The 17,803-nt window shown below is 53.5% G+C and overlaps 1 protein-coding gene across 1 annotated transcript in view; it reads right to left on the bottom strand.

Annotated features, from left to right (window-relative positions):
• LOC103528243 (fibrillin-2) overlaps positions 1–17,803 on the bottom strand; it is a 146,921-nt gene that overhangs the window by 13,769 nt on the left and 115,349 nt on the right. The window contains 24 exon segments of the mRNA XM_030466655.1: positions 183–254; positions 652–801; positions 1,339–1,464; positions 2,122–2,247; positions 2,462–2,530; positions 3,001–3,162; positions 3,864–3,986; positions 4,191–4,313; positions 4,715–4,840; positions 5,204–5,326; positions 5,809–5,931; positions 6,336–6,461; positions 6,599–6,724; positions 7,283–7,405; positions 7,875–8,000; positions 8,297–8,422; positions 12,795–12,923; positions 13,324–13,449; positions 13,570–13,797; positions 14,313–14,438; positions 15,106–15,156; positions 15,243–15,380; positions 16,230–16,349; positions 17,141–17,266. Of these exon segments, the coding sequence (XP_030322515.1) occupies positions 183–254; positions 652–801; positions 1,339–1,464; positions 2,122–2,247; positions 2,462–2,530; positions 3,001–3,162; positions 3,864–3,986; positions 4,191–4,313; positions 4,715–4,840; positions 5,204–5,326; positions 5,809–5,931; positions 6,336–6,461; positions 6,599–6,724; positions 7,283–7,405; positions 7,875–8,000; positions 8,297–8,422; positions 12,795–12,923; positions 13,324–13,449; positions 13,570–13,797; positions 14,313–14,438; positions 15,106–15,156; positions 15,243–15,380; positions 16,230–16,349; positions 17,141–17,266 (2,994 nt within the window).

Raw genomic sequence — 17,803 nt, 5'->3', positions numbered from 1 at the left:
GAAATGGGTGGTCTGAGCATCCCAGCCACTCAGGCTTGGCCAGCCATGTCTCTTGTCCTTGTCTCTCCTCTGCTCAGAGCTTGGTTTAGTAAGGGAGGGGATGGGATGAAGCTCCCAAGCACTGTAGGAGGAAAGGAGCAGAGAGCAGACCTGGCTCCACGGGGTCTGGGTCCTGGACTCACCAATGGGCTTTCCTGTGTGGATGTCAATGATGAAGCCAGGGGCCTGGTTCCCACACAGGATCTGGTACTCAGCTGGAAGAAGAACACCAAGGTCATGGTCATGGTTACAGTCATGGCCATGCCTGGCAGGCAGAGCAGGGTACAGCAAGGGATGAGAGGGACATGGGCCAGCCATGGAGATGAGATCTTAGGAAGAAATTCTTTGGTGTGAGGGTGCTGAGCCCCTGGTTGCCCAGAGGAGCTGTGGCTGCCCCATCCCTGGCAGTGTTTCAACTACCCCAGGTTGGATGGGGCTTGGAGCAACCTGGGCTGGTGGAAGGAGTCCCATGGCAGCCCATGGGACCACCAGCCCATGGCAGGTGGGTGGGACTGGATGAAATTTAAGGTCCCTTCCCACCCAAATTCTTTGAGACTAAAAGGGAGGGGGCAGCCACTGTACCATGATGTTCTTCCAGGGAGGTTGACTTACAGCTGGCTGGTGTGGGACAGGGCTCACAGGGCTTGTTCCAGGCCTTGCCAATGTTGTAGGAGCAGCAGCACATCTTCTTGGTCATGTTGAAGGAGAGCTCATTCTCACACGTGTCGTTGTAGTTGCGATAGCAAACGCTCTTCCTCATGTCTGCAAGGGCAGCCCAGTGTCTCACGGCAGTCCCAGGAATGGGTGCTCCCAACCCCAGGAATGAGTGCTCCAAGCCCCAGGAAGAGGTTATCCCAACTCGAGGAACGGGTGCTGCCAGCCCCAGGGTGCTCATTGCTGGGGACATGCTGGACTGTCCTGCTCCTGGTGCTCGGGGACTGGAGGTGACACACAAGGGAGCCCAGTGGCTGAAGTGATGGGCTGCAGCCCAGTGGGATCCAGTGGGATTGCTGGGTCCTGTCCCATAGCAGCTGGGTCCAACACTCTGCTGGGTCCCTCCACACCCCACTCCATCCATTTCTCCCCATATCTGGGGAGAACCCAGGCAACATGTGCAGCGTAAAGGCAGGGATGTGGGGTGACACTGGTGACCTCAGATCTCCTGTCCCTCAGCCCCAGCTCCCAGCCCTTCTTCTACCATCTGCTCAGCCCCACTGCATCCTCCCCACCCCATCCTGCCCATGGCACAGGGTGGGGACAGGGACAGACCCCTTCCCACTGGTCTGGCCCGTGCTGTACCCATGCAGTTGTTTCCTCCGTTGACTTGCATGTACTCGGGGGGGCAGACACAGGTGTAGTTGCCAAGGGTGTTGTAGCAGGTCCCAGGGCCACAGATCCCAATGTGAGCTGAGCACTCATCAATATCTGCACAAGAGAGGAGAACAGAGGTCAGAGAGCCAGGCACAGGCAGAGAAAGGGCTGAGATGGGGGCTGGAGGTAGGCTGGGCACAAAATATGGATGGGAATCTGGAGAGTTGGGGCTGTTCAACATGGAGAAGGTTCTGGAGAGACCTTAGAGCACCTTCCAGTCCCTATAGAGGCTACTGAAGGGGCTTCTGACAAGGGCCTGGAGTGGTGGGACCAGGGGTGATGGCTTCAAACCAGGAGAGGGAAGATTTAGGTTGGACATTAGGAAGAAATTCTTTGGTGTGAGGGTGCTGAGCCCCTGGCCCAGGTTGCCCAGAGAAGCTGTGGCTGCCCCATCCCTGGCAGTGTTGAAGGCTCCAGGTTGGATGGGGCTTGGAGCACCCTGGGCTGGTGGGAGGTGTCCCTGACCATGGCAGGGGGTGGCACTGGGTGAGATTTAAGGTCCCTTCCCACCCCAACCACTCTTTGAGTCTATGGGCCTGGCACGGGGACCAGACTGGGAAAGGGGACAGGGTTTGTGGTGAGGATGGGAAGCCTGGAAGAGAAAAGGGGAAGGGATTCTGCCAACCACTCCTCAGGCAGCCCAGCCACACATCCAATGCTGCACACCCCCTGCCAGGCACCCAGAGAAGCCCAGCCCCAGGGTGTAGCTACCTTCACAGATCCGTGTGTCCTCGTTGAGGTAGTAGCCAAGGGGACACTCACACTGGAAGCTGCCAAAAGTGTTGACGCAGTTGCCACCCTGGCAGAGGCCTGGCAGCTCCTGGCATTCATCAATATCTGAGCAGGGAGAGGAGGTGGGAGGTGGTCACTCTCTGCCAGCCCAGGCAGTGCCTCTACCCTGGGATTCATCCCACCACCTCCAGCCCTCCCTGGTGCCCAGTTGGCTTGGCCAGGTGGCTGGAGCACATTCAAGGAGGGCACCCACTTTTTAGTTATCACTTGGTGGCCAGGGGCTGGGTGGGCTTGCACTGAGGGCCAGGTTTGGCTTTACCTTCCAGGATGACAGTGATGGGGTTGGGCCGAAAACCTTCTCCTCCAGGGCACAAGGTCTTGTACTCAGCTGTGGAAAAAATCAGTCAGGGAGTTGCTGAGTGGGCTCCTGTGAAACAGGAGGGGTAGGGAGGAGCAGGGGGAACCCAGGACAAACAGGCCATGAAGATGTTGACAGTGATCCCAGGTGGAGCAGCCTGACTCCCATCACAAGACAAGCCAACCTGGTCACCCTCTCCCAGCCTTCCCATCCTCTAATGGGATTATTCCACATCCTCTGCCCTCCCTTTGTCTAGGGATGAAGGATCCCAACCTGTTCCCCTCAGGCACAACCAGCCCCATTTCACCTCTCCCCTGTCCTGTCCCACCCATCCCACTGACACAACAAGGTTGCCTTCTTCTCTCTCAGCTTCCCTTGCTCCATCATGATGATGGATGCAGGACCCCCAGCCTGAGCTGAGAAGCCACAGGGAAGTGACCACATCTCTCTCCTCTGTCCAGCCCATTCCCAATGTTACCCCAGACATTTCTCCAACTCACTTGTGTTGGCTGGAGGACAAAGCTCACAGGGGTTACCCCATGCCCGACCCAACGAGCAGCAGCAGGATGCCCGAGTGACCCCAACTCCAATTTCTGCACTGCAGGAGATCCCCCCATCTCCTCGATCCTGGGTGTCCAGGAAGCAGTTCCCAACACGGGTATCTGCACAAAGACAGTGGCAGGTGAGCAAAGCCTCTCCAGGGAAGACTTGTGTGCAGAGAACCATTGAATCATGAAGGTTGGAAAAGACCTGTAAGATCAACAAGTCCAACTGCCAAGCTGACACCAAAGGAGGTCTCAAAAATCCAAGAGAGGGAGAAAGTCCCTGTCCTGTCCCAGCTGGTCACACTGTCACCCAGCCATGCTGTGGTAAACCACATCCAAGCTCTCCTTGAAGTTTATGACTTTGGGAAGCCTTCAAGAATAAAGCTTGCCTGGTAAAAGCCACCCTGTATGCTGGGGAGGTCCCAGCAAGGTGACCTGTCTTCAGTACAGCTTGGGAGCATGACTCAAATAACACCACCCTGCCAGGGCATGTCAGGAAGCAAACCCTTCAGACCAGCTCCAGAGTTTCCCAGGCAGCCCAGGTGCAAGTTCTGCCTCAGTTTGTGCTGGAACTTTGGCACCATATGGCTCAGGCTGTAGGAATGCCATTTCTTCAGTCAGGAGAGGACCCACACTGGTGACATCAAGTGGGCCATGGATGTGTTGCTGCCCGTTCTGGACAGCCAGGGAGTTTGTAGGGCAGATGGTGATCAGCCCCCCTTGTCTCTGGTAAAAACCAGTTCCAGATGGTTCCAGACTGCTAAGGACCCCCAAGCTGTTAGATGGAAAGTGTGCTCTCCACACAGGTCCCCACTCACCCACACAGCCCACACCAGTGGGGTTCAGCTCAAAGTCCTGGGGACAGTTGCACAGGTAGCTGCCCGGGGTGTTGACACACAAGCCATTGATGCAGTTCACAGGGTCTGCACATTCATTGATGTCTGGGAAGATGGAAAGATGAAGACCAAAAAGAAAGATGATGAGTGCCACAGAAATCTTGCCAAGACACATCAGTGCATCACCCAGAGATGCTTGGTTAGCTTTAGGCTGTTGGTCCCACTCCCTGTCATGGTTGGGGCAAGCTCCTGGGCCAGCAGGTGACAGAGCAGGGATCCACATCCACCAGCCCTAGGTAAGTCCCCTACCTGTGCAGTTGCCTCCACTCCTGTCCAACTCGTAGCCATCATCACAGGCACAGCGGAACATCCCGGGCAGGTTCTGGCAGGTCCCAAAGACACAGATATTCTGGAAGGTGCACTCATCAATGTCTGCAAAAGAGAGAGAGCTGGGGACTCAGGACCTGGCAGAGTGAGTGAGGGCCAAGACAGGGAGGGCTCTTCTGCTCCCCCCACAAAGCAGAGCCACAGCCCAGCTGTGGGGAATCCATCTCAAGATGGTTCTGCTGCCATGGGACACCACCTTCTAGGTGAGCAGGAGGAGGCATGCTGTGTGCCTGCCTTCAGCCCTGGTTTGGGGATTGCCCACACCATGCATGGACACATCTGCAGGCTGGCAACCAACTCCTCTGCGTGGAAGAGCTGGCACCTCGGGAGCCTTGCACCACCAGGGGATGGTGGGTCAGGAGATGACAGTGTAGTGGAGAGCCAAGGCCAGAAAGGAGGTGGACACTGGGTCTCCTGGAGTGGCAGTGACAAGTCTGGGCACTCACCCTGGCAGGCCTTGCTGTCCTCTGTGGGGTTGAAGCCCATCTCACACTCGCAGCGGTAGCCCCCAGGGGCATTGAGACATTGTCCATTCTCACACAGGTTCACGTTGTCTGCACACTCATCCACATCTAAGGAGAGTCAAGCATGAGAAGGACACGGTGTCCACCTGAAGATGGGAGCTTCCCTCAGCTTGCCCAGGGAATTCCCACAAGCTTGTTCCCAACACTGCTGGGAGGCTGGGAGGAGGGGGCTGCAATGCTTCTCATTGCCTTGGTTCTCCCCAAAGCTTTGCTGGGTCTCTGCTGAAGGTATCTGAGCAGCCTGGGGTGCAGAATGGGCTTCAGTGGCATTTGGGGGACATCTGCTTTGGGGAAGCCCAGACAGAAGCAGCCAGATGCTGAGCCAGGCTGGTGTTTGAGAGGGGGTGACCCCATGTCCCAGCAAGATGCCCAAGCTCTGTTCCTGCTGCCAGCTGATCCCATGGGCCTCACCTGAGCAGGAGAAGCCATCCCCGTTGAAGCCTTCTCGGCAGGCACAGCGATAGGAGCCCGGGGTGTTGACACAGTTGGCATTCAGGTTGCACTTGTGCTCTTCAGTTGCACACTCATCCAGGTCTGGACAAGGAGAAGACCCAGTCAAGGTTTTGCCTCCAGCCTTTCCTCTAAGCCTGAGCAGCTCACGTGGGGTTCAGGAGGACACAAATTTGGCCAGAAAGCTGCAATCTCCAGGCACTCAGAGCACCCATGAGGCTCCAACACATCTCTGTGAGCTTCCGTGGCCACCAGACATTGCCCTACACAACCCTACACACCTCCCCTGATGCTGGTGTTCACCCAGTCATCTCAATACTACACCTAACACTCCACATCCCCCAAACACAAGCCCTCACTCCCACATTCATGAGACAGAGCTGTAGAACATGCCAGTGCAATTCCCATGTGCCCACACCCTTGGTCCCTCTCTCTCCACCCTCCCAAATCTCTCCACACTTCCATAAACCCTCCTGTGGGACTCCTGGGAGTCAAGAGGATGCAGGTGGCAGCTTCAGAGGTGCCCCCAGGACTGCCCAACGTCTTCTCCTGGGGTGGGAACTCACCATTGCACTTCAGCCCATCTCCCAGCCAGCCTGTCCGACACTTGCACTTGAAGCTGCCGGGCACGTTGATGCAGGAGGCATGCATGTCACAGTTGTGAGCTCCAATCTCACACTCATCAATGTCTGCAGGAAGGAAGGAGGAAAGCAGGGCTCAGCTCCCCTTGGAAAGGAGAGGGCAGCCAGGAGCAAGCTCACCAAGAGGTCTGGGTACCGATAGCTCCTGGGAGCCTGAACCCTATAAGATGGGGACAAGATGCTTTGGGGAAGCAGCTGTTTGGAGATGTACCCTTAAGATGAGGAGCTCAGCCCTGGCAGATGAAGACAAAAAGGAAGGGCGGGTCCCTGGCTTGGCTATAAACTGGAAAAGTGACAATTCCTGCCCCTGCCTGCACAAGAGGGGGCTCCTAGCACACACCCACACCCCTGCTGTCTACAGCATCCCCCACTACAAGGATGGTGTTCCCTTCATGAAGGTGGTTGTGGGGCTCCCACCAACAGCCCTGGATCCAGGTCTGCTGAGTTCACACCTGTGCATCCCGTGGTTCCTTTCTTGACAAAGTAGCCCAGCTGGCAGTGACAGATGAAGGAGCCCTTGGTGTTTTCACACTCTCCATGCAGGCAGATATTGGGGTTGAGATCACATTCATTTACATCTGCAGGAGAAACAGGGCTTCCTTGGAACACCATCACAACCTGGTTGTTGGGGCAACTCTCTGTAGCCCTTCCTCCCTCCACCAGCAGCCATGGGACACAGTGCTGGCAGGTCCCCCAGGGACAGCTTTGTCCTCACCAATACAGGTCTTCATGTCCAGGGATGCCATGAAGCCATCGAAGCAGAGGCAGCGGTACTCCCCGGGGATGTTGGTGCACTGCCCCCCATCACAGATGTCTGGGTTGTCCTCGCACTCATCAATGTCTAGAGAGGAGACCATGGCCAAAGTAAAGAGGGTAGAGGCAGTGGAAAGGGATTGTGGGCAGAGGAGGGGATGGGAGGGAGTCGAAGGAGGAGACAAAGAGAGTGGTAAATGGGGAAAGGAGGAAGGGACAGCAGGGGATCACAGGAGGGGACAGGATGGGGTCACAGTAGGGAACAGGAAGAGATTACAGGAGGGGACAAAGAGGGTCACAGGAAGGGAGAGGATGGGGTCACAGCAGGGGACAAGGAAGGGGTCATAGGAGGGGGTCACAGTTTTTTGAAAGGACAGGAAGGGGTCGCAAGAAGGGACAGGACGGGGTCACGGAAGGGGACAAGGAGGGAGTCACAGGTGGGGGTCACAGGCTTTGTGCCTCATTGTGTAGTTCCAGGACTCTGGAACCCCTAAGGAGAGGCTGGATACTGCAGCACAGAGCGAAAACATCTATCTAGGGACATCATGACTCAAAAATGAGACACCCCCTCCTCCCCTGGCAGCCAGCAGCATGGCTGGCAGTGGATAGAGAGGATAGAGGCTGGGGAGCAGAGCTCTCTGCTCACCTGCACACGATCTCTTGTCTGGCATCAGGGCGTAGCCTTCACTGCAGCTGCACTCGTAGCTGCCCTCTGAGTTGGAGCAGTGTGTGTCACACCCCCCGTTGGTGATGGTGCACTCGTCGATGTCTGGGGAGAAGGAGGAGGGCAGGAGGCTGCTGGGGTAGGTGCCTCACAGCAGAGCTGCTCAGACACGATGCCAGTAGCAGAGATGGGTTGGGAGATGCAAAAAAGCTCCCCCAGCCAGAAGAAAGCAGCTCTTGCTTTCTCTGCCAATCCCTTCACAGCTGGTGTCAGCCCCTCACCAGCAGTGCCAGCATGGGTGGGGCTCATACAGTCATTGAATTGTGGAAACCATTAAGTTGGGGAAGACCTTTAAGATCATCGAGCCCAACCACCAACCCAACACCATCAGCCAACTAAACCATGTCCTGAAGTGCTCCATCCTCATGGTTTTTTAACACCTCCAGGGGTGGTCACTCCACCCTCTTGGCCAGGAGGTCCCTCTTTGCCTTACCCTCACACACCCCATCAGCATCAGCAGAAGTAAGAGGGTTCTGGATGCACACTGGGGGCTTGGCAAGGAGGAGCTACTCACCCACACAGCCCTGCCTGTCCAGAGTGGGCTGGAAGCCCGGGTCACAGGCACACTGGTAGGTACCGATGACGTTGACGCAGCGGCCATTGCGACACAGGTTGTCACTGAGGGAACACTCGTTGATATCTGTGGTGGGAAGAGGAGTGTGAGCAGCCAGCCATGGCAACACCACCTTCAGCATCACCCTGATACCTCCCACCTCCTGCCATCTCCAAAGGGAATTGGTCATTGCCCCATTGGGTCAGCCTTCAGGGAACAGGAGGGAGAACGACACCATAAAGGCAACGAAACCCGGGGAGTGGCCTTGGTCCCTCCTTGCACCCACACCTTGGATTGGGAGGAGAGATTCAGATGCCCAGCATGAGACCCAAGTCCCCCTGTATCATTAGCCATGGTCATGCTGTAGCTTTCCACCATCTCACCTATGCAGGTGTTCCCTTCAGAAGTCAGCTCATGGCCAGGGGGACAGATGCATTCAAAGCTGCCATCAGTGTTCATGCAGATCCCACCCCGGCACAGCAGAGGGTCCCGCTCACACTCGTTGATATCTGAAGAGAGTGACATGAAATGGGATGGATGGATTGCCCCCTTCAGCTGGGTTTTGCAAATAATGGGGTGGTGGGGGTGCCATGCACTGCAGTCCTTCCACCAGTGATCTAGCCAGCCCAAACCAGAAGGAGGTCACAAAATTAAAGGAGCAGCAAATCCAGGGCTTGGAGAAGTCCAGTGGGCTTGTGCTTGAAGTATCTACTTTGGGACATAGAAAATGTCACAGCAGGAGGAAAGAAGTGATGAGCTTTGTGCAGATTAGCTAGGCTAGAAAAAGAATTCCTAGATCCCATCCAACCCATCTTAGCACATTTTGCACAAGTCCAAGCAGCAGACAGTTCCTCAGGAAATGTGTAGCTGCTTTGGTAGAACACTAAAAGAAAGACTTGCTTGGTAACAGCCTCTGGAGTAGCTCCAGAATCCCACTTAGGGCTAGGAAATAGTCTGTGTATTTCTGCAAAAATCATCTCTGCACAAAGGGGTTGCATCTCCTAAGACCTGGAGAAATTCCTGAAATAGATAAAAGTGCTGGCAGAGAGCTGTGATCCAGCCAAAGATGGAATGAGGCTGCTGGCATTAACAATAATACTTAAAAAACCCCAGCAAAACAAACAAAACCCCAAACAAAACAACAACAACAACAACAACAACAAAACAACATCGACTGATAGGGAGGTTGATAAATGCCAGACTAAAATTCCAAACAAGGGAAACTACTGGAATGATGAACTGGGGATGGTTGGAACCTGAAGCCAACAGAAGGAGAAGATGAAGCACTGTGATTATTCAGTATTGATCACAGAGATTGCCCAGGAAAGAGCCTTGGTGCTACCTGTGGTGTTTCACAGCCCAGCTCACAGCCTTTGGAAGGGCAAGTGCTGGATGAATCAGCTCTCCTGACTCTGGAAACTGGAATCTTAGAATGAGGTTCTCTGGTTTGGTCCCAGAATAGATTCAAAAGATTTTGCATTCTTGCATGCTCCTAAGATTGACTCAAGATGTCCTGCCCTGACAAGAAGAGAGCAGAAAAAAGGGAAACCTCCCTGGAACTGCTTAGAGGATTCATCTGCCCACAGCTGTGCTCTGAGAAATGTGCAGTCAGAACTCAAAGCCATTGGTGTAACAGAAATGAGCTGAGAAAACTCAAAAAATGCCCCCAAGCACCCCTTGGGAACAGAGGTATTTAAAGAACACATTTGCTTCTCATAGGTTTATTTTTCTGCTCATAATTAAGACTGAAATCCTTCATATCACTCGAATAAAACACTTTGTTGAGATTTTCAGCTGATCTACAGCTAAAGTGGACTGGACTCCATCTGACCCTGGTGTGCTGGCTCCCTGTCAAACAGTCCCAAAGGACTCACAGCTCTGGTTCTCCATGGTGGGAGATGGTTTCTAATGAACTGCAGGACCAGTGCTGATGCTGGTTATTGCCAGGAGCTGGCAAGACATTTTCCCTGGTGAGGCTGAAAGCCAAATTCTTTTGCCAAACACAGGTGGGAAGAAGTTAATCCTTGCCCTTGGGCAATGCTGTAGAATCACAACACCCTTTGGGGTGAAATGACTGAGTCCCCTGTCACCTAGGAAGAAGGGTGAGGTGGAATTGTGTAGATGATATTGAGCATTAAATAAAGAAAGAAAAATCAAACCATCCTTATAGAAAGATCTCAGAGATCTCATTACTGAAAGAAGTTGGCAGGACACCAGTGGGGACAGCTCAGGATTCTGGAGAAGGAAGAGGAGAAGCAAGATGATCATTGTAAAGCTGTGGTAACCCACACTACAAATTGCACAGAAAAGGCAGAAACCCAGTGGCAGGGCAGGGATTTATTTTAAAGAACCCAAGGAATCAAATATGAAAAAGAACTAAAGGGCGTTGAATCCTGCCCCAGACTGATGTGGTTTAAAAGATCAAGCCAAAAGCAGAAAGAGCAGAAAATTAAGACTAGGTCAGTCAGAGAAGTTAAGTCTGGCCAGACAGAGGAGAAGAGGAACATGGTATGCCAGGAATTAGAGGATAGCAACAATCTGGCTAACTTGCTGGAGACAAACTGAGGCACTGAGGTCATTAATGGGATTTTTTGTTTTTTTTTTTTTAAGCTACAAACAAGAATTACTAAATTGAAAACAGATGACAGTTTGACAGAATAAAAACAAGCACTGGCCAGATGGGAGGAGCTGTAAAGAATTATCTGAAGCTAAAAGATGGGTAAATGGGAAGGTGAAAGGGAGCTCGTGCAATAGTAACTGGATGAACTTCTCATGAAGGATTTGATCTGTGCAAATGTTTGGGGCACTGATCTGGGGCCTGATTAATGGTTGAAGCTGATATGAAATTGCTGCAGCTGAAGCTGCAGATCCCAAAGAAAGGTGCAGAACCAGCAACAGTTGCTTAGATACCACATTGAAGTGAGACCAGGTTGAGAGGCATTTTAGAGGAGACTCCGTGGGAAGCAGCCCAAGAAAAACTGGATGGATCAGCAAGACTAAGGGCTAGAAAAGCCACAAACCATCAAATGGTGAACAAGGTCCATCTCCATGTCCTCACAGCCAGCAGAGGCATTTGATTTAATGTCACATGGCTGTAGGATGTGCAATGACAGCAGGAGGCCAAGCAGGACTATAAAGACCAAAGCTTAATATTTCTTCTAATATAGGGGTGGAAATCATAGGTCTACCTGATCTCAGCAGTGATCTAATGATGATAGAACTGACAGCTGTGCACAAAGAACATAAATTATCTAGACAAGGCACCAAACTACACAGAACTAGATTAAAATGATGGATGTGGTACAGGAGGCATCACATAAGGGAGGAAGATGAACCAAGAAGCCAACTGTGGTGGCATGAATTGGGTGCTACACAAAGAGAGCTCTAAGCTGGGAAACATTCTGCAGTGGTGTTTGAAAAGAAATGGTTCAATGTGAGGGTTGAACATCTGATATTAATGAATGTCTGGAGAGGGGGGGCAAGGTTTGGAGTGTGGCTATGTCAATAACCAGTGGCAGAAAAGTACCTGCTGGGTAACACAAGGCTGAAAAGTAGGGGAGGAGATGTCACACAAAGGACACAGCCAGGTGTGTCTGAACTGGAGCTCAGAGCCATGGAGTTCAAGCTGCTGGACTGGCAGAGCTCCTCCCAGCACTAGCCAACCCCCAGGAGAAAGGTTGCCATCTCCTTGTGCAGCAGGAATGAATATCCCAGGCATGGCTCCTGTCCCAGCTCAGGGGCAATGCCAGGCCCAGGCTCCAGCTGCTGAAACAAGAGGAGAGATTTAGTGGCTAAGGTTTGGGGCAAGAGAAGGTCCCGAGGGAAGGATGAGTACAAAATGAAGAAGAGTGAATGTTGTACAAGATGAAGAAGGGAACACGAGGGCTCAGTTTTATGTAAAACAAGGAAGGTAACATTGAAGTGGGACTGCAGGGAACTGCCCCTGCAGGCAGGAAAGGGATGGGAAGGAACTCCAGAAGCTGGCTCGTGGCCCCATGGGCTCCCTGAGCTGAGGGAATGGTGGCAAGGAGAAGGACCAACAATGTCCCTTCTGTGCCACAGAAGAAAGAGCCCAGGTTGCTACCCTGGGCCTGGCACTATATCCAGAGGCCTCCCTGGTTTATCCTGGGCTGCCAGGCTCCTTCCCCAGCTCTTGAGGCACCAGCAACCTCTGCCCTCTGGTCCAGAAAGTTCTCAGAGATTGAGGTGTCTGAGGGAAGGCCCCCAGGTTGGTCCCCCCACAACTGGCAGCACTCCAGGGGCTGTGTTGGCTCTGGGTGGTGCAGAGCCCTGGGACACTGCTGGTAAAGACACCACGGAGTGGTGACTGCTGGACTGTCACCAAGGGGCTGTGGGGCTGTCACTGGGGAGCTGCTGGCCCATGTGAGGCACAGCACCCATGCACCCATGCAGAGCCTACAGCTCTGTCTTTTTGTCCTCCTTCTCAGGAGAGGTCTGGGGCTCAAGCCAAGCCTTGCTGGGGACAGGGTCTCTCTCTTTATGTCCTCCAGCTTGAAGAGCCTGTGCAGTGTCTGACTTCACTTTTACACCCTGACTTCCCTTTGCATCTGCTTTGCTGTCCCCCAGGGTTATGTCTATGGTGCTCTCAGCTACACCCACAGCATTCCTCTCTCTCCATCAGCCCAGCTCTACCTTTGCTATCAAAGCAAAAGGCAGAAGACTCAGGGGAGAGCAGAGGGACTTGCCCAATTCCCCTGGAGGGCAATGAAGAGATCTGGTTTGATACCAGGGAACAGCCAGCTGGAGATACACACACACACACACACAGAGCAGCTTGGCACAGAGCCCTTTGTGACACCAGGCACCATCCTCCCCCTGCCACAGTGAGGATGCTGGCCTACCCTGGGGAGAGGTCCTCACCCATGCAGTTCTTCATCATCATGAAGCCACTCTCATAGCCCTCGAAGCACTCGCACTCGAAGCTGCCTGGGGTGTTGACACAGGTGCCATGGCCACACAGGTCCGGGGAGATGCGGCACTCGTCGATGTCTGCGGGGATGAAGAGCAGGGGGTGGTGGCAGGACAGGTGACAGCATTACTCCAGCTGGCACTGGGCTGCCTGTCCTGTACCACCAATTCAGTGCCCTGGGACTGACAAGTCTGACCCAGCAGACAAGGACCTCCTCTTGATAAAGGGAGAGACAGCCACTGAGGTGGTGCAGGACTGATCCTTCATCCCACGAGCCTTCTGCTCATGGTCCTGCCCTTGGTTTTTCAACATGTCCCTAAGACAACTGCCATGACTCCTCTGGGTGCCACCATCATGCCAGGCAGTCCACAAGGCAGGAGAGGCAGCAAGATCATAGAATGAATCATAGAATATTAGATTAGAAGGGACCTCAAGGATCATCTGGGCAGGAGTGGTCCGAGGGGGTTACTCTCCCCTTACCTGTGCAGTTCCTTTCCTCAGCATCCAAAGCAAAACCATTGCCACAGAGACACCTGAAGCTGCCAATGGTGTTTCGACAGGTCCCATGAGTGCAGAGGCCAGAGAAGACCTTACATTCATTCACATCTGTGGGTAGCAGAGCAGAGTTTCAGGCAGGGGACGTCTGCCCTGAACCTGTGGGTCCCAAGGCAGGCACCGGATTCCTGAGCAGAGCCCATGATCAGCAGCTTCTCTCTTTCTCCTCACCTTTGTAGAAGGGTCTTCCTGAAAGCACATCTCCTCGGTTGGCAAAGCCAGGTCCCCTGGGGCAGATGGCCTTGTACTCACTGGAGCCAACCTTGGGACATTCTTCACAGTCGATGCCCCAGGCTGAGCCCACGGAGCAGCAGCACATGTCGATCCGGTACTTCCCTGGCAGGGGCTCCGTGCACTCATCTTCATCCCACTTCATGTAGCACTGCTCCACACGCACGTCTGGGGAGAGAGGAGAGCTCAGCCCCTGGCACCAGCACCTGAGCTCTGGTGCAACCAGAGAGCAGCATTTTCTGGGATGCAATTAGGAAGGTTTCTAGGACAGCTTTGGCTGGAGGATCCTCCAAACAGTGCTGAAGTATGGGCCAGATGGAAGAGGTCATCTTGTCTGGGATGCTATGACAGCATGGACATGGCCAGCCTGTGACTGCAGGCAACAGGACCAGAGAATGGCCAGGGTGTAGTCAGTCATGCAGATTGGCAGAGGTTTGTTATTATATGCCCAGAATGCAGCCTCAAGTTGGTTTAGGGCTGCTGGGTTGTTAGGTTATCTGTTTGTCTGCTCCTCAAGTCCACCCAAGGAGAAGAAATCCACCAAGGGCTGGCCCTGGGAACTTGAAGCTGAGGTGAGGCTGGTGGATTTAGCACCAGGAGCCATCATTCAGTTCCCAGATTGCTGCACACAGTGGTGGGACCTCTGCAGAGAGGGCTGAGCATGGTGTGTTAGGTGTCCTTACCCACACATGTCCTGGCAGTGCCATCCAGGGTCAGCCCCTCCGGACACTCGCAGCGGAAGGAGCCGGCGGTGTTCAGGCAGCGGCCATTGGGGCAGACACCAGGGAAGACCTCGCACTCATTCACATCTGGTGGCCCAAAAAAAGAGAGACAAGCATGAGAGTGGCCCATGGCCAAGCCCAGGGTGGTCCTGAAGGGCTCTTCCAGGACCACCAGACTCAAACTGGCAACTTGTCACAGTGAAAACACCACACACAACACAACACAACACAACACAACACAACACAACACACAACCGTGTGTCCCAGAAGGTCCTTGCAGACAAGCTGTTGATGTCCAGGCTGGACAAGCAGACAGTGAGGGAGGTTAAAAATGAGCTGCCCCCTGGGGAGAATCAACCAAAATATGCACCCAAATATGCTGGAGGTCACCCAGCTGGAAAGCAAGGTGGTAGGAAAGGGCTTGGGTCCTGATGGACACCAAGCTGGAGTTGAGACAGCAAAGTGGCCTTGCTGCAAAGGGTAAGGGTACCCTGGGCTGCATGAGGAGGAGCGTGGCCAGCAGGTGGAGGGAGATGATCCTTCTCCTCCACTCAGCACTGGTGAGGCCACAGCTGGAATGCTGGGTCCAGTTCTGGGCTCCTCAGTGGGAGAGAGAGGTGGACATACTGGAGAGAGTCCAACAAAGGGTCAGAAAGTGCAGGTCTCCCATCAGACTCAGTGATGCAACGAATAAGCAACGCCCAGAACCCCAAGCAAAACCAAAAAAGTCTTCTGGGTCCTGTAGCACTTTTACCTTCACAGGTGACACCCTTCATCCTGGCGTATCCCCGGGGACAGGCGGTGTCTGCAAGAAACCAGAGGAAGGTTAGCATAAAGAAACAGGGCAGCTTCCTCCTGTCTCCCTGAGGGCTGTGCCCAGCAGAACCTCACCAATCTCACAGCGCTCGCAGGGGCTGCCCCAGGCTGCCCCCAGGGTGGCACAGCACTCAGACTTCAGGGTGGCCCCATTGATGTTCACCTCACAACGTCCGTCCTGGATGTTCAGCCAGCAGGTCCCCTTCATGCTGTCTGCAGGGACAAAGACAAGGGGGGAGTGAAGAGCTGCTCCTTGGCTGAGGTTCTCATCTTCAGGGCAGCCAGGGCATCAGGAAAAGGACCTGAGTGAAGCCACCCCTAAGCTTCAGGGTCACTGGTGGCATTTTATCTTTTAGGTTGGGGGGTCAAGAACTTTGAGGCAAGGACACAAGCCATGCTGGCCCCCAGAGTCCTGTCCTGCTTTTCAACAGCATTTCCATGACACAACTGCTGGAGGTCACACAGGCATAAAAGAGCCTGGTTCCTGGTGGACACCAAGTCCACCAAGTCACTTCTGTGTCCTATAGTCCCTATAGTATTACCTAGAAGGGCTGGACCACCTGATCCTTGAGGTATCTTCCTAGGATTCTTTCCCTAGCCCCTGCCTGCTCCTCTTCTGTGTACAAACAGTCCTTTCCAGTAAAGTTTTGTGAGGACCTAACCCTCTAGGAATGGGAAGCGAGCACCTTCTCACTTTGATGAGAAGGGATCTACTTCAGCTTGACATTATTTTCATGTCATCATGCTCCAAACCCATCTGGGAAGGGAGAACCCACCACACCCTGCTGCCCTAGGACCCCATCTCTGTGGTTTGTGTTGCTGCAAGACAGTTGGGGATTTCTGTGTCAGCCACACCCAGGGCACTGCCTGAGCTCTTCAGGCTCCCTGGTTGCACAAGAGAGATGCTGATGGTTATCAACAAGTAAGGAAACACCAGGTGAGAATGAGGGGTCTCAAAAGGTCTCCATCCCAAAGGCAGGAGCATGGGACTTGCTTCAGATGAACAACAAGGGGTGATGATGGGTCAATGTCAGAGCTGCCTGTAGCAGGCCACATCCTTACCGACACAGATGGTGCCACTGGGGTCCAGTTTGCTGCCTGGGGAGCACTCACAGGCAAAGGAACCAGCATTGTTCCTGCAGACCCCGTTCACACAAGGGTTGGAGGTGCACTCATTGATATCTGTGGGACAAAAGGGACTGTCACTGCAGCCAGGGCCACAGCACCCAGTTGTCTGGGCTAGAGGCTGGGGGGGGAGGTGAGAAGCAAAGAAGGTGAAGAAGAGTTTTCCAGCTTTTCAGAGGATCCCCAGTCCAGGCTGTAGAATTCCTACATGTCCTACTTCCATATCAGCATCTCAAAGGGGACTGGCAGGGACAGACATCAGGACTGAGGGGATGGGTGGAAGGAGGGTGGTGGGAGCAGGTACAGGGGGATGATGGACTCACTAGCCCAGGGCTGCTCCTGGCTAAGGTGGGAGCAGCTACAGTGCTGAATTTGGCCTTTGGGTACCTGTCTGGACTAGAGGTGAAGCTATGTAGAATTCACCATTTTTCACCTTTCCAGAAAATCAGTTTTTTTTTTCTTGAAACAGACACTTATGTGCAAAGTACAGTTCTCAAATGCTTGAGGACTTTGTGGTCAGGAAACAATTTCCCCTCCTCCAAACTATAAGCTTTCAGTCAAATCCCCAAAACTTGTAATTCTGGTCGGATTTTAGCTAAAAGTTGGAAGGCCTAGAGGAAAACATTGGGGTTTTCAGTCCCTGAAAAGCCCAGATGTTCTGGGTTTGGATGTCCACTAGTGTGGACCCCTATGAAAAAAAATAAAAACAACAAAACCCGAAGCCACAAACCCTAAGCCTGGACCTGCTCCAGTTCAAACCACAGTGGTCAGAAGGGAACTGAAGACTTTGAGCTCCCTTGGGGGCAGGACCTCAAGCCAAGAGGATTTTCTGTGTGGAGTAAGGTTACCTTCACAGGTATCTGTCTCCGTCCTGAAGACAAAGCCCTTGGGGCAGGTGCAGGTGTAGCTGCCAGGGGTGTTGCGGCACAGCCCGTTGTCACACAGCAGGCGATTGACAGTACACTCATCAACGTCTGTGGGCAGAGAGATGAAGTGTCTGAGCTCCACCATCCACCCCCACCCCTCTACTCTGCCAGCCCTACAGAGCTCTGCCAGCCTCAGAGGCACAGAAATGCCATCCTGTATTCAGAGCAATAGAATCCCACGATCCCAGACTGGTTCGGGTGAGACGGGACTTTCAGACCACCCCATTCCACCCCCTGCCATGCTCAGGGACACCTCCCACCAGCCCAGGGTGCTCCAAGCCCCATCCAACCTGGGGCCTTCAACACTGCCAGGGATGGGGCAGCCACAGCTTCTCTGAGCAACCTGTTCCAGTGTGTCACTACCCTCACATTAAGGAATTTCTTCCTAATGTCCAACCTAATGTTCAAACACCCCTCTGCAAGTTTGAAGCCATCACCCCTTGCCCCACCACTCCAGACCCTTGTCAAAAAAAAATAAATTACAGAGACAGAGTGTTCAATCACACTTGTGTGATTCCTTGCATAGCACCTCGCGCTCTTCTATGTTGTGGGGACAGTGCCTGAGGGCATCAGCTGCAAGGTCAC

Source organism: Calypte anna, chromosome 28 (assembly GCF_003957555.1).
Source record: "Calypte anna isolate BGI_N300 chromosome 28, bCalAnn1_v1.p, whole genome shotgun sequence".
Taxonomy (NCBI): domain Eukaryota; kingdom Metazoa; phylum Chordata; class Aves; order Apodiformes; family Trochilidae; genus Calypte; species Calypte anna.
This window is presented reverse-complemented; position numbering and strand designations above follow the sequence as displayed.